Consider the following 14,616-nt stretch of genomic DNA (forward strand, 5'->3'; position numbering starts at 1 on the left):
TGATTTAAAAAAAAAAAAAAAAAAAAAAAAAAAGCACACACCACAATCTAGTTGCATTTAAATAATTTTATTTAAAAAAATCATCCCAACAGCAGCACCCCCCCCCCACCTCCTAAGTCACTGCAACCCCTGGCAGAACAGATTTATACACGGGCCCCAAAGAGACCCCAAATGGCCTTTGCAACACAGCCCCTTGGCATGTGTTTCCAAGAGCCCTAAGAAAACCCCATGTAGAAAAATACTTTACAAGGAATATGCTCTAATCTCAGCCAGAGAAAAATACAGCTTTTGGGGGTGGGAGGGGCAGGTCACAGGAGCTGTACCCAAAATGCATAGGCAGGCAGGACGCTCACCGGGGACGGGCATCGGGAAATGTCAAGTCTGGGATCTACGACCCCCATGAGAAGCCAGAATATTGCATATGAGAAGGCTGGCCACGGCTAGGGGCCACCTGCCGGGCCTGGTTGCATACGTCTGGGAGATGGCAGAGGCCTCAGCCGGAGGAGGCAGGGGGCACTGGTCGGGGAGGGGATGCTTCTTCCCACCGCCAGTCGAAGGCAGCTCTCCTGAGCAGAGAGGCCCTGGGAGTGCGGCCTGTCCAGCCCCGTCACTTGACAGAGGCCCAGAGAGGCTAGGCAACTTGCCTAAGCTCACACAGCTGCGGCTGCCAGTGGCCATGTCTCTGCTGTGGCACCCCCTGGCCCCCCAGGCTGAGGGCTCTTGGCTTTTGCTCGGTACCCCTGTGATGGGGGGGCAGTACCTTTTCACCCTGGGGCGGGTGTTTACACAGGAATCCAAGATAGCAGAGGCATTGGGCAGTCCAGCCCTGGCATGGAGGGCTCTCCAGGGAACGCAGGGAGCGGCAGGGTGTGGGGAAGTGGAGGGAGAAGAGGGAATGCAGGCCCTCAGGGAGAGTGTGAGCAGGGTGCCCAGTGGGCATGGTTCTGGCCCTGACAGGGAGGCCCGGACCTGCTCAGAAAGACTATCCACCCCTAGACTGTCCAGAGAAGGGCAGACTGAGAGGGGTCACAGAGCAACCAAGCAGCAGCCCAGAGCAAAAAGAACAAGCCTCTTGACTCCCCATCTTGTCCCTCGAGTGGAAGAGGATTTGGGGGCCTCCAAGGGACGGAAGCATGGAGGATGCAGGCGGGAGTGCATGCCCCGTTTTCCTGAGACCCCCGTTAAGAGCAAAGCAACCCCCCAGCCCTGACTGAATCCTGCCTGCCCACCTCCATCCCTGGGGCCGCAGCCCAGACCACCAGGTGAAGGCCTATGCCCTTCTCAAAATCAAAAGGATTTCTGGTCTGCGGAAAATGAGGACAACGACTTTAAGGGATGCTGGTGCTTTCAGATTTCAAGTGGGAATAAACTTCCTTAAATGACCTCTTTGGACACTGTCACCTCTGGGCATGAGAGAGAATGGCCCATTGCTTTCCTGCCTGCCTCCGTCTGTCTCTGTGCCTCCCTCTCCCTGTCTCTCCTCCTTCATGGATTTGGAGATCGAAGAGGAGCTGTATCATCTTATATGTGATACTTCTATGGTTTTCCCATCTCCACCGAAATGGTGAACGAAAACTCCTAGGTCTTCTGTCCCAGATGACTCCCTCCCATCGCGAGGGGCCTGGCCTGAGAGGGGTGTATTCATATGGATCTCTGCCTGCCCCTCCTACAAAAGAAGGAGGAGGGGCTGAGAGCCCAAAGCCTGACACCCAGCTGGCCCAAAGGGCCCAGAACTGTGGGTCTCAAATCCCGGAGGCTTCAGACCAGAGCTGCCAAAATGAAAGAATCACTCACTTTCAGAATCAACAGGCCAATGTCTCCTGGGATTCAGCCATCCCAGCTCAAGAGCCTCTTAAGCGGGGATGCCAGCAAGCCCCAAACACCAGAATTCTGGAGTAGGGAAGGGGCTAGGCTGCCACCCTGAGTGGCATCCCTCTTGGGGGGAGGCTGTCCAGAAAAGGTGGCCCCCCAGCTGCACCCTAAATGCTCCCCCTATGGGGAAACTAACTACCTGAGCCTGTGTGGACCCATTGCCCGGATGCCTCACACCTCAGTCCATGACTGCACTGGGGGTATCCGGTTCCCACTTGCCCACCTCCTGTGACAGGGAGCTCACTCCTCCCTGGCAACTCCATAGCTCTGCTGGGAGAAAGCACTCCCTATAGTAGCTGGGCTCCCTAGCCCCCAGGGCCCCTCTTCCAGCTGAGCAGCCTGTCTCAACCCCTACTGAGTGGGGCTCCTCTGGACATCTTGGAGTCCCAACATGGAGAAAGACCTAGATGTCACTCCAGTTGGGGCAGGGACCTCACTGCCTGGTACTCCAGGCACCAGAGAACCAGAGAATAGAGACAGATTCCAGTCCATGGCTCAGAGCCTGCCAGACGGACAGATGGATAAGTGAGTGGCCAGGTCTCCAGCCCAGTTACAGGTCTGGGGGCCAGGACCTACTCCCGAGGCCCCTGGGTGTCCAGACCACGTGCTGACTTCAAAGCATCCGGGGGCTGTTGGGGCCTGGTGCTCGTGGGGCTCGGCCGCTCTGGGCCAGCGGGTTGCGGCTGATGACCAGCGCCAGGACGTCACCTGCCTCCGCCAGGAGCGGCACGGCCAGGCAGCAGTCAAAGTCCCGTGTGCGAACGTGGTTGACCTGCAGGGAACACAGCCAAGGGGACAGACGGGCATCAGCTGAGCCCGGGCTGAAGTAGGTAGGAATCGTTGAGATGTCCTCCAGTGTGGGCCCGGCCCCAGCCCAGATACAGGGTAAAACTAGAGCACACACAAAGAGAAGTCCTCCTTCATGGAGCTCTCTTTCAATCCTTCTGGTTAGGTTTTATCAAAGAGAAACCCCGAAGGAGGTGCCAGGACATCCTTCCTGCTCCTCTAACACCTACTTCTCTCCTTTTCTCATGAAAGAGCAGACCACACACTCAGCTTCCTGCCTAGAATTGGCGACATTGCTTTGTTTCTGTTTTATTTTTATTTCACACTGACCTTCTATGTCAAGCAAGGGGTGCTGGTCTTTCATTCCTAAATGACACGAAAAGCTTCTTTTCAAAATAAATTTAAGTCAGAAAAACTCCACCAATTTAAAGGAAACATATTCAGTAAATGTAGCGCTAACATAGCAGAAATCACACCAAAGGAACAAAAGTAGCTGGGGCGAGGGAAAAGCAGCGGAGTGCGGCTGGGCCAGGGCTGTCCCAGAGCTTTCCCTGGGCTCACCCGCATTTCCCAGGCTCCCTTGCAGTTAGCGAGGTCACGTGACTGGTTCCGGCCAATAGGCCATGAAGGGCAGTGGCAGGTGTTGCTTCTGGGTGGAGGCAGGAAAAAACCCACGTGTGGTTTTCCAGATTCGGTTCCTAGGTCACGTGGTCGAAGGCATTTGCAGAGGGTAGAGCCCCCACCAGCCTGGCGGAGCAAGCCTATGCCGCCCCCCAGCGGACAAATAAAGGTTCGTGTGTTAACCACTAAGATTCGGGGTCGTTAGTGCAACATAACTGAGCCTAACGGGGCCCATAGGACTGGTGGTGTTACTCCCTTCGCACATGAGGAAGCCGGGGCTCAGAGAGAGAAGGTGACCGGCCTAAGGCCACTCAGCCAGGGTGGAAGTGGGGCTCTTTCCCCCGAGGCAAGGAAGGGCCACACTATCCATGGTGCCCCCAGCCCAGCATTACCTGAAGAACCCTGTCGAAGGGCCGGAGGCCCCCACGTTGGGCTGGCCCATCAGGGCGCACAGTGTGGACATAGACACCCTTCTCCAGGAGGCCGTCAGAGACGCTAAAACCAAAGTCATTCCGCAAGGGGTCCTTGTGCAGGGTCACCTGGGAGCAGAAGGAGGAGGAAGTCCCTGGAGCTCTGACATTTGTCCCCAGCTCCCCACAGCAGCCCACATCCCTTGGTGTGGGACCCACGCCCAGCCCACTGCCCAGCCGCGCTCCCTGCCACTACCACATAGCGCCCCCTCGCGTTCTCCATGGCAGCACAACCTCCGGTTCCCGGCACCAGTCACAGTGGGGAAGCCGGGGAAGGGGTTCCTTCTCTGTTCTTCTTCAATCCTCTCCCTTCCCCCCAGGAGAAAGTCTCAGTGGGGTATCGACGGGTTTTCACCCCTCTAACACTTGCTCATCTCTCAATTAACAAGAGGCTCTGAGCCTTCTGAGGGCTACTGGCTGAGAGGTTTCTTCTCCTTTGTTTTTCTATATAGTAACCTACAGATGGCAAGGGAGGCTGGCTTCTCCTTTAAGGAACTGATAACTGATATATATGATATATATATACACACACACACACACACAAATACATATACATGTATCATATATAAACGTGTTCCTATTTTATATACACACACACTATCTTAAGTGGGGAAAAAGTCTACTTAAAGAAAAATATTCATAGCAGCCCAGTGTGTATCACAGGGGTGTGTGTGTATCACCCAAATGGTGAGAATTTGACAAGTTCCACCTAGTACAAAATTGTGTTTGGTGGAGGAAAATGAAGCCCAGAGAGGGGTGGGCCCATCTGGAGCCCCTGGTGGGTCCTCACGACACCAGGCCACGCATCCAGGCTTCCCATGCCCAGCCCCAGCGCCCACCTTGTGCATCTCTAAGGGTGTCGGCAGCAGCAGCTCCTGCATCTCTTCAGGGGACGCTCGTACCTCCTGGCCCCTCCGCCAGGGCCGGTGGCTGGGCCTGCCCTCGAGGGCCACACTCTGCACCGTGCCCGTCATGATGGATGCCTGCGGACACAGAGCCCTTCACTCGGATGCTTGTTTGCTCGCTGTTTGTAGTCAGCATCTGTGGACACCTACTATGTATCAGCCTTCAAGGTCACAATGGTGCACAGCATAGACAGGGTCCTTGCTCTCCAGGGGCTCCAGTCTGATCGTGGGCGCGGGGGGGGGGTCCTTGATCACACCCACGATCAGAATACTAATTGTTGGCACTGAATGGTTAACACTTACTCTGTGCTGAGCTCAGTTCTACTCACTATACACACACAACTCATTTTGTCCTCTACGATACTACAAGAAAGACAGGCAAATACCATTTTGGGGGTCCATTTTACAGGTGAGGAAACCCAGGCTAAGAGAAATTATGATTTGAACTCAGAATCTGGTTTCAAAGTCAAGGGTCTTAACACTCTGCTATCTTGCTGATCATAAAAATAAATAAGATAAAATCACACACAAAACCTAGAAGAGTTTACCACCCCAAGATTGTCACTAAAAGATCTTAAAGATGAACTCAGAAGCAAAAAGTAGAATGCAAAAAGCAACAGTGAGCAAAGAAATTAATTGCCTACAACCCTAATGAGTACTGACTAAAATCCCACATTAACTAACTTCGAGCAATTTGTAAACAAGCAGGGAGACTAGAGGAGAGAGTTTAGAGGGAAATGGAAGCATTCTACAGGCCCTGTCTCCTTCAGAAGGGGGGCCAAAGGCATTGATTCGACTTTGCTAGAAAAAGCAAAGCGAAGATAGTGAAAATTCAAGGCCAAGTCAGTTGCGCCTAGTCTTTTCAAAAAGTTAGCGACATGGTCTACCCATAGAATGGAATATTATTCGGCCATAGAAAGCATGAAGTACTGATACGTTCTACAACATCAAGCTAAATGAAAAAAGTCAGACATGAAAGGCCACATACTGCATGACCCCATTTATAAGAAATATCCAGAACATGCAAATCCATAGAGACAGAAAGCAGATAGCAGTTGGGAGATGTGGGGTTTCTTTTTGGGATGTTAGAAATGTTCTGGTCATGTATACGCAACATCATGAAAACACTAAAAGCCCCTGAATTATTCGTGATTATCCTTAATTAATTCTTTTTACTTTTATTTTTTTTAAAGATTTTATTTATTTATTTGACAGAGAGAGAGAGCACAAGCAGGGGGAGCAGCAGGCAGAGGGAGAGGGAGAAGCAGGCTTCCCGCTGAGCAGGGAGCCCGATGCGGGACTCGATTCCAGGACCCCAGGATCATGACTGAGCTGAAGGCAGATGCTTAACTGACTGAGCCAACCAGGCACCCCTACTTCTTTTTGCTTTTAATATTCAATTTACTTTAACATGGTAAATTTTATGTTATGTGAGTTTTATCTTGGTAAACAAAAATTTTAACTTAGCATCATTAAAAAGGCACTGGACTAAAATTAAGAGAGACTGAAAAAGCATAACAACGAGGTGCCAAGCTTTGATTGGGCACCAGCTTAGCCAGACCAGGTATAAAGGGAAATTTGGGGTCAACTGTGAAAACCTGCATATGACCTTGGTATTAGAAGAAATGAAAATGTATCAGATAGTTATTTCCATATGTGGGGGAAAAATGGGGTAGCTGACAGAAAAAATGCACGAAAGAGCATGTACATCATGGTTTCACTATCCTAAAAATACATATACACTCACTTAAGCAGTAACAGTCATGATCTATGTGTAGTGGGAATGTTGTGTTCTTATGTTTTATTTTGCTTATTTTAGTTTTGATTTTATTTTGTTTATCTAATTTTGCACCATCCACATATATGGCTCCTGTAATAATAAAAAATTTGAAATTTAAAAACTGAATATTAAATGAATTAAGGATAATCACTAAAAGAATAAAATTATAAAATGTCCATTTTGGTGGTGGAGAGAGTAAACAGGAATAAAAGATTTATCAATACAAGAACAGGAAAGATAGATCAGAAGTATAGAGTAAGTAGGATACATAGAAAGTATAAATTATATGCTAGAATTAAGTTTAATTATATTAGTAATCACAATAAATATAAATGAACTAGCTTAAAAAGGAGACTCTTGGATTGGGGGAAAAATAAGCTACATACAGCATATAACAGATACATTTAAAATGATAAATGTACACACTTAGTAATACAGTAAGCTTGAAAATAAATAAATTGGAAAAAAGACAGGAAACACTGCTAAAATAAAGCTGATGGAACCATATTATTATGAGGGAAAATGGAATTTAAAGTGGAAAGCACATAGATCCAGATAGAGATACTGATTAATAATAAAAAGAAAAATTCGCCAAGAAGTTATAGCAAGCATGAATTTATATGAAACTAACAATATAACCTCAAGGGATAGAAAACAAAAATTGACAATGTCAAAAACTTGCCAAATCTCCACTCATGACGGGAATTTTATCATACCACTAATAAAAAAACTATAAAGATAAAGCATATAACATTTCATAAGGATGCAAACTCCAAAGAATTCATAGCAAATTGAACATATTTTCTGGCCACAGTATATATGAATTAAAAGCAAATATGAATTGGTTTTAAAATGTGGGTTAAAAAAAAAAAAACTCTCCACTTCTGTGTAATTCAAGGGCTTAACTAAAATCGTAATAGAAATTTTTGAAATATTTGGAATTGAATGATCAACAAAAGCATCACAAATCAAAATTTGTGGAATGCAGCCAAAGCAGTGCTTATGGGTAAAATCATAGCTTAAGATGCACTATGGTAGAAAACAAGGAAGACTGAAAATGAAGGAGCTAAGAAACCATTTGTGTTATTTAAATAACACAAATAAAGTAGAAGCTAAACACAGAAATGAGTAAGATAGAAAACAATGAGAATTAACAAAGCCAAAAATCAGTTCTTTGAGGAGCCTAGTAATTGGCAAGACTGATGGAGGAAAAAAATGGTACCAATCAACAATTTAGGGGCAAAAGCACAGATAAAGTGGAAGTTTAAATTATTGCTCTCAGAGCATGAAAGAGCTTCTGAAATGATCAGTCGGATCCTTCCTAGACCTTCCCGGGCAGCCTGTTCCAAAGTGGGCCATGCTGACCTCACACAAAGCTGTATTCACTTCTCAGCTCCCCTGACCCCTCATCCCCTGTGCTGCCTGTCCCTGATGCTCACATCCACATGCTTCCACGGAGCATGCCCACAACCACGTCCCCAGACTGCACCTGCACACACACACACACACCAAAACTGCCCCTCAGCATCCAAATGGGCGCTCAGACACACCTGTTCTGAAAATACCCTCAGCATTTGTGGATACATGAGCATGCTCACACACATGCACACACGCATGCCCCCGGTGCGCACATGATGATGCCAGACACGTCCGTATGTGCACATACCTCCACGTGCCATACCATGGTGCTCTCAATCACACCTGCACGTGGGTAAAGACGCCTTTACACGGAGGGTGCCGAGTGAGTGCATGATACACACTACACATGAGCAGGATCCCATCAACATGCTTGCTTCCCACGGGCACGCACGTCGGTGTGTCCATGCACGGGGGCCCCCAGGAAGGTCTGTGGGGTGGGTGGCCCTACCTCCAGTTCCCTCAGCAGCTCTGACTGACCACATGACTCCAGGTCTTCGAGCGCTTCCCCGAACATGCGCCAGAAGCCCTCCTCACGGGCAGGGCCAGGGGCTGGGCTGTAACGTAGGAACCAGAGAGCGTCAACTCCTGGCAGGCGGGTGGGTGGGCAGGCGGGCTGGGGCCTGAGGAGTCTTCGGGGCCCCGGGGCCCAGCGTTGGGCTCGAGGGGCCATAGGGTGGGCGGGCAGGCGGGCGGGCAGGCAGGCGGGCGTCCTCGGTGGCAGTGCTGGGGCCCCGGGGCAGTGGTTGGTGACACGGAATGGGGGGAAGACGCAGTTAGGGGCGACCAGGACTGTCGGTGGCCAGTTAGAACAGGGGCAGATGAGACGGGGTGGAGAGCGGTGACACAGGACGCCTGGGAAGAGAGACAGACGGACGGACAGACAGACAGACAGACAGAGAGGAGATCCATGGTGTAGCCCCAGAGGACGGCCCCTGGCCCCACCCAGACACATGGCATCATAGCACAGTGACAGGGACAGAGCTGGAGCCAGCGAGGACACAGATGGATGGAGAGGAGAGTGTATCTGCGCTTGGGGAAGGGTCCAGGCCACCCCACAGCTTCCGTCACAGGCTGTACGGGCCCGTCATCAGCTCTAAAATCGAGGCTCGTTAGAATGGTAACAAGTCACACTTGCACACTTCATAGTTCACAAAGCCAACTGCCACCTACAAAGTCCTGGCCGCTTAGAAAGGATGGTTTGCAAAGCACTTTCTTACAAAGGCCCACGAGCTTTTCTCTGCTAGGGAGACTCAGGGAGGATGACGGGCAATAGTTGCCTCCTGTCCTTCCCATTTTATAGATGAGAAGACTAAGGCTGAGGATATTCTCTCCATTCAAACCAATTCTACGAACATTCCCCAGGCCAGGGCTCCGCAGGGCCTGGGGCTACGGCAGTGAGTAAGGTGTAGCCCCTGTTCTCAAGGAGCTGGTGAGTCAGTCACAAAGTGTGCAGCAGTCCCCACTGGGTGCCAGGCACTCAGCGAGGGGCGCTACGCAGAAGGGACCGCAGCCAGGTCATGAATCAGGTGGGCACAAGGCAGCCAGTGCCACGAGGAGGCTCGCAGTGGCGGCTTGGGGACCAGCAGAGGGAGGGATGCCTTCTGCCTGAGAAAGTCGGGGGAGCCTCCCGGAGGAGGCGGGAGAATGTGAGCTGGGTTTGCACGGCCGCACAGGCCTTGGCCAGGAGACAGAGGGAAAGGCATTGGAGGCAGAAGGAAGTGCCCGATCCAAAGCACAGACACTGGAAGGGTGGCTAGGGCTGGGTGAGGAACAGCATTTCTCCACAGGGCCTGCTCTCTGCGAGAGCCTCCTCCAGGAGTGATGCGGTGTCCTTCAAAGCCAACCGCTACCAAACCCACCACATCCACGGCCAGGGCGGGTGCCTGGGACCCGAGGGCCCTTGCAGGAGGCCATCAAGCAATCTGGGCTAAGTTAGGAGGGTCAGGTTCAAGTTCTGAGCTGTTCTGAGAATGGGAGATTACCAGACTCTGGAAAGGCAAACACCTTCCACGCCTTTGCCACTGCTGTGCCCTCTGCCCGGCACACCGTTGTCCCCATCTCAGCCTGGCTGAGGCAGCTCTGCCCGATGCTTCCTCCCCTCTCCCGGGAGGCGCCCCTCCTCGGGAGCCGGACAAGACCCCTCTGCTGCCCCACCGCTATGGAGACCAGGAGACCATGACTGCCTCCTCCCTCGTGGCATTCCCACCACAGACCTAGTTGGTGGCTCCCAATCCTCCTCTTCCTCCTCCTCGGGGAAGCTCTCGTCCGTGGGGGCCGGGGTATAGCTCGTCCTCCGGGGCTCGGTGGGTGGGGGGCTGCTTCTCAGCCGGCTGGGCCGCCACTCCTGGGGGGTCACGCCCCGAGCCACCGTCTGCGGAGTGTAGGAGCCTGCCAGGTGGAGAGGTGGGTGTCTGTATCCACTTCAGCTTGCCCTCCTTCCCACCCCTTTTCCAGCTGTGCTAGATGACCCTGGATAGGTCTTGGCCCCCTCTGGCCTTGCGTGACTACCCAGAGTCCCCTGAGGGCCCTGCCACCTAGTCCCTACCCCCAGAACCCCCCAGAACTCCTGATCCCCCAGCAGAGGAGTTCATGGCCAGGGCTCCAAGACCCTGTCCCGGCTCCATGGGCTTAGCCTGGCTGCGTCCTACCTGGGGAGGAGGCTCACCATTGTAACCATTCCTCTCTGCCTGCCTTTGGGAGCTCTCAAGACCCTGCCCCAGGGGTCAGCTAAGAGATGCTTATCAAGTACGAGAGACGGGGAAGCGGAGACCCAGGGAAGGCAGATAGATATACAGCCAGTGAGGACCAGGGCTGGGAGCCACCTGAGGCCACTTAGAGGCCTTGCTCCACTAGTTCTCTGAGCCGGGCCTTACAGAGGCCAGAAGGCCAGCTGCTAGATTCAAATGCCCCCCAAACCCCGAGGCCACCCATGAGTCTCAACATGCCCGGGCAGGGGAGCTTGCGTCCTCAGAGGGCAGCCTGGACGTGTCCACCTTAAGGCAGGGTCTTGCGGGACGGGGTGGGAAGGGGCTTTCTGCCTTCCCATCTTCAACTGGATGCAATAAACACTGCTTGGGCGCCTGCTGTGTACAGGGCACCGGGCTAGGAATGAGAAAGACAAAGGTGAGGCCAGCTTGGTCCCTAACCTCAAGGTGGGGAACTCCATGGTGCTATGGATGCTAATCAAAAGATGTATGAAGGCCTGAGGTCCATGCTCTGAGCAGTGAGGGGCCCTGCGAATGGCTAATGGGGCCCAGGCGGGTCTGCCTCCAGGAAGTGTCCCTGAAGGATGGAGCAGGGAGAGGAGGAGGGAGGATGAGGCCGAGGGAACAGCCCCTGCAAAGGCCCGGCAGCTGGGGCAGCCCAGAGAGAGCATGTCACTTGGCCTAGGGCCCCGAGGCGTTACCTGGGCCCCCGAATCCACCCTCTGTGGCCGAGCTGTCCCAGGACTCCACAGCACTATCCACACTGGGCACAGCGGATGAGAACCGGGCTGCCATCAGGCCTCCTTTGAGTGCCTCTGGTGGGTCCTCATCTGCATCACTGGCCTCGCTGAGGCTGCCCGACTTGCGGCATGGGAGGGGGCCTGGGACAGAAAAGGGGTGTCACCACCACTGGCCTCTGACCTCAGAGACACAGAGACACTCAGTGAGCCTCAGTTTCCCCACTTCAGTCTGGTTTGGGAACTCACAGGCACTGAGCGCCCCCTCCACACTCCCCGAGCCTGCTACTGAGCAATCTGATAGGAGGAGAAGGGGCACACTAACGGGCAAACCCATTTCACAGACAGGAAAACTGAGGCTGAGTTCTCTGAGCTGGGCCCTGGGGAGTCCCTGAGGTTCTGGGTCTGCACAACACGCCCAAGGTCACATGGTGAACAACAGTGGAGCCCAGATTAGAAGGAAGACCCAAAAGCTCAGGTTCCTTCCCTTGCAGGTGGTGGCCTCCCTGCCAAGGTACAGGGTGCAAATTCAGGGGAACTGAGGAATGTACAAACTTCGGCCCTAAGGCAGAACAAGCAGCCTTGAGAGGCGGGAGGCGATGGAGAGGGTGGTTCAGACCCAGACTCTGCCCTACACAAGCTGTGACCTTAGGACCACCACTCCCCTCTCTGAGTCTGGCCTCCTCAGCTGTCCCAGGTGTCTCCCCACCTGCATAGGATTTGGTGAGGATGCCATGGGGTTGGGCACATGAACCTGGCACAGAGGCACAGAGGGATTTCCCTTCCTAAATGGGTGGATGGCCCCGGGGGGAGGGGGGGAGGCTCACGGTCTAGCTGCTTCTTGATCTTCAGTGTGACAGTCTCGCCAGCCACCTGTAGGAGGTGGATGGCCTCACTCAGAGGCCGGCCCTTGAGGCTAACGCTGTTGATGGCCAGGATACGATCCCCAACGTGGATAGCGCCAGTCCTGGGGAGGGGGCACAGGACAGAGAATGAGAGACATTCAAGGCTTCAGGGAGGGGGTCTGCCCTCAGGGAACTCAGGAACCCCAAGGCACAAGCCTGACTGACCTCAGTTAAACCCAGCTGTAGCAAAAAGCAAGTATCATCTAAGGTGGCATTAACAAAGGTATAATGTCTAGAATTTGGAGGATGCATGGTGGCTAAGTCGGCTAAGCGTCCGATTCTTGATTTCGGCTCAGCTCATGATCTCAGGGTCGTGAGATTGAGCTCTGCATTGGGCTCCGTGCTGGGCATGGAGCCTGCTTAAGATTCTCCCTCTCGCTCTGCCCCTCCTCCCACTCTCTTCCTCTCTAAAAAACAAAAAATTTAAAAAAAAATTAAGTCTAGAATTTGGGGCGGGGGAGGGGACTGTTCTGCCTGACTCTAAAGTTAGGTTCTGGAATCAGTGTCAAGCATGATCTGGGGCCCCGTTTCTCAACTTCCCTGAGTCTCAGTTCCTTCATGTGTAAAATGGGAGTGATAAACTTACTTTATCTAATTGTAGTTGAAAGATGGCTGGGTGGAAGGGATTCGTGTTTCCCTCCAGCAGAAATCCATGGGGAGCCTTTCCTTTCCCTGGGCCTGTTTTCTCACCCAGAGAATGAGCACAGGGTGCCCAGCTGACCTCACAAGGGGGTGCGAGGGGCTGATAGGGCCAGGCAGTAGCCTTGCTCTGGCCCAGTGGGGTCTCTACCTGGACACCATTAGAATTACCTGAGGAGCGTTTTTAAAAATGTGTGCTGCCTGGCCCTGACCCCTGGCCGATGAAATGGTATCCCTGGGAACTGGGCTGGGGAAGGTGATCGTGAGACACCAGCCCCATGTGGCTACTGGGTCCCGAAACGTGGCTGGCCCAAACTGAGATGGCTTGACTATAGAAAATACACAACGGGTTCTGAAGACACAGTATGACAAAAAAGAATGTAAAACATCTCGTTATAATTTGTATCTTGACTACACATGTTAACATAAATACGTATTTAAGATTCATGTTATTCTTTTCCTTTTATTTTTCTAATATGGCCACCAGAAAGTTTATACCGAAACGTGGGGCTCGCATTACATTGCAGTTGGTCAGCACTGAGCTAGATCAGCCCGGTGAGGGCAAGGGCACTGTCTGTTGCGTCCTCAGCTCCCAGAACGGGCTGGCACCCGGTAGGTACCCAGTCAAGGTGGGAGTGGATGAATACACTTGAGATAGGAACCGTCCACACTGGCCTTTGCAGTGGGCCAGCAGGGGGCGCTCCAGGAACAGGGAGCCCTCCACCGAACCTCAGTCCCCTCCATCCTATTGCTGCAGCCCACCACCATGTGGGCCCTCCTGCTTTCATCCTCCTCGGGGGGCCCAGCCTGTCCCACCCAGGCCTGGCATCCCTGTGACCCCTGTGGGGCCCTGTTCCACCTCTGGGCCCCAGATTCACCTGCTCCCCCCAGGCTGGACAGCCTGCGACACCCTCTTTCTCACAGCTTTCCCAGAGGAGAGGACAGCAGGGCGGCCCCTAATGCCTCCTGAAAAGCCCCAGGCTGTGCCAGGATTGAAGGACACAGCAGGCGCTCCAAAATGGCTCACAGTGCTGACTTTCCAGACGCGCGAATCTCCAGGTTGGGAGGGAGGTCTGCCAGGGGGGCTGGTCTGCCTCTGTGGAACTGAGGCTCAGCGAGGGAAGGGACAGGCCTGATGTCACCCAGGACATCGACGTTGGAACCGAGGTCAGAATCCACTTTGACCATTCCCAAAGCCCAACCCCTGCCCCATGAGGGTCCCCAGGCCTGCCCTGTGTGTCCCCACAGAACCCCAGCTCACCTCTCAGCGAGACCACGCTTGGTGAGGCCTGAGATGACAATGGGGTCAAAAGGCTCCTCTGTGCCCGAGATGGTGATGCCCAGGGGACCCCCGTAACGTTTCAGTTCCACTGTGTAGCTGATCGCCCCTGTGGTCTCCTGCTCATCTGCAAAGGTGGCAGCCATCAGGTGGGGCGCAGTGGAGCAGGACCCAGGGGAGCTGGATGCCCCCAGCCCCCAGGGTCCTGATGTACTTATCCCTCAAACTCATCCATCCACTCATTCGTTAATCCACCTATCTGCTCGTGCCATGACTTCAGATGGCACTGCCCGGGGATCCTGAGGCCACCTTCTGCCTCCACAAATGTTTTCTTGCACCCAAACCCCATGGAAAAAAGAAGAAAGAAAAGAATCGTGAAACCAACATTCTAAACTATAGATTTCACCCAGGACACAAAATAACAATCATGAGGATAAGAAGAAACCAGACTTCCAGCTTTTCTTTAAAAAAAGATGAAGAAGAATCTGCCCACAAGAG

At 52.7% G+C, this 14,616-nt stretch overlaps 1 protein-coding gene across 4 annotated transcripts in view; it reads right to left on the reverse strand.

Moving 5' to 3' along the window:
* Positions 1 to 14,616, reverse strand: part of GRIP2 (glutamate receptor interacting protein 2) — a 95,962-nt gene continuing 81,346 nt past the window's right edge. For 3 of the 4 annotated variants that reach the window (XM_036073645.2, XM_036073646.2, XM_036073648.2), the window contains exons 17-24: positions 14,101 to 14,245; positions 12,123 to 12,262; positions 11,260 to 11,439; positions 10,067 to 10,241; positions 8,302 to 8,407; positions 4,589 to 4,732; positions 3,672 to 3,818; positions 1 to 2,644 (exon numbers count right to left, since the gene is read on the reverse strand). In XM_036073645.2, coding sequence (XP_035929538.1) covers positions 2,486 to 2,644; positions 3,672 to 3,818; positions 4,589 to 4,732; positions 8,302 to 8,407; positions 10,067 to 10,241; positions 11,260 to 11,439; positions 12,123 to 12,262; positions 14,101 to 14,245 — 1,196 coding nt within the window. In that variant the 3' untranslated portion in view covers positions 1 to 2,485. Of the gene's footprint in view, positions 2,645 to 3,671; positions 3,819 to 4,588; positions 4,733 to 8,301; positions 8,408 to 8,456; positions 8,706 to 10,066; positions 10,242 to 11,259; positions 11,440 to 12,122; positions 12,263 to 14,100; positions 14,246 to 14,616 lie in introns of those variants that run through there. The other variant, XM_036073650.2, reaches the window with a different exon arrangement.

The sequence above is a fragment of the Halichoerus grypus genome, chromosome 1 (genome assembly GCF_964656455.1).
Source record: "Halichoerus grypus chromosome 1, mHalGry1.hap1.1, whole genome shotgun sequence".
Lineage (NCBI taxonomy): Eukaryota > Metazoa > Chordata > Mammalia > Carnivora > Phocidae > Halichoerus > Halichoerus grypus.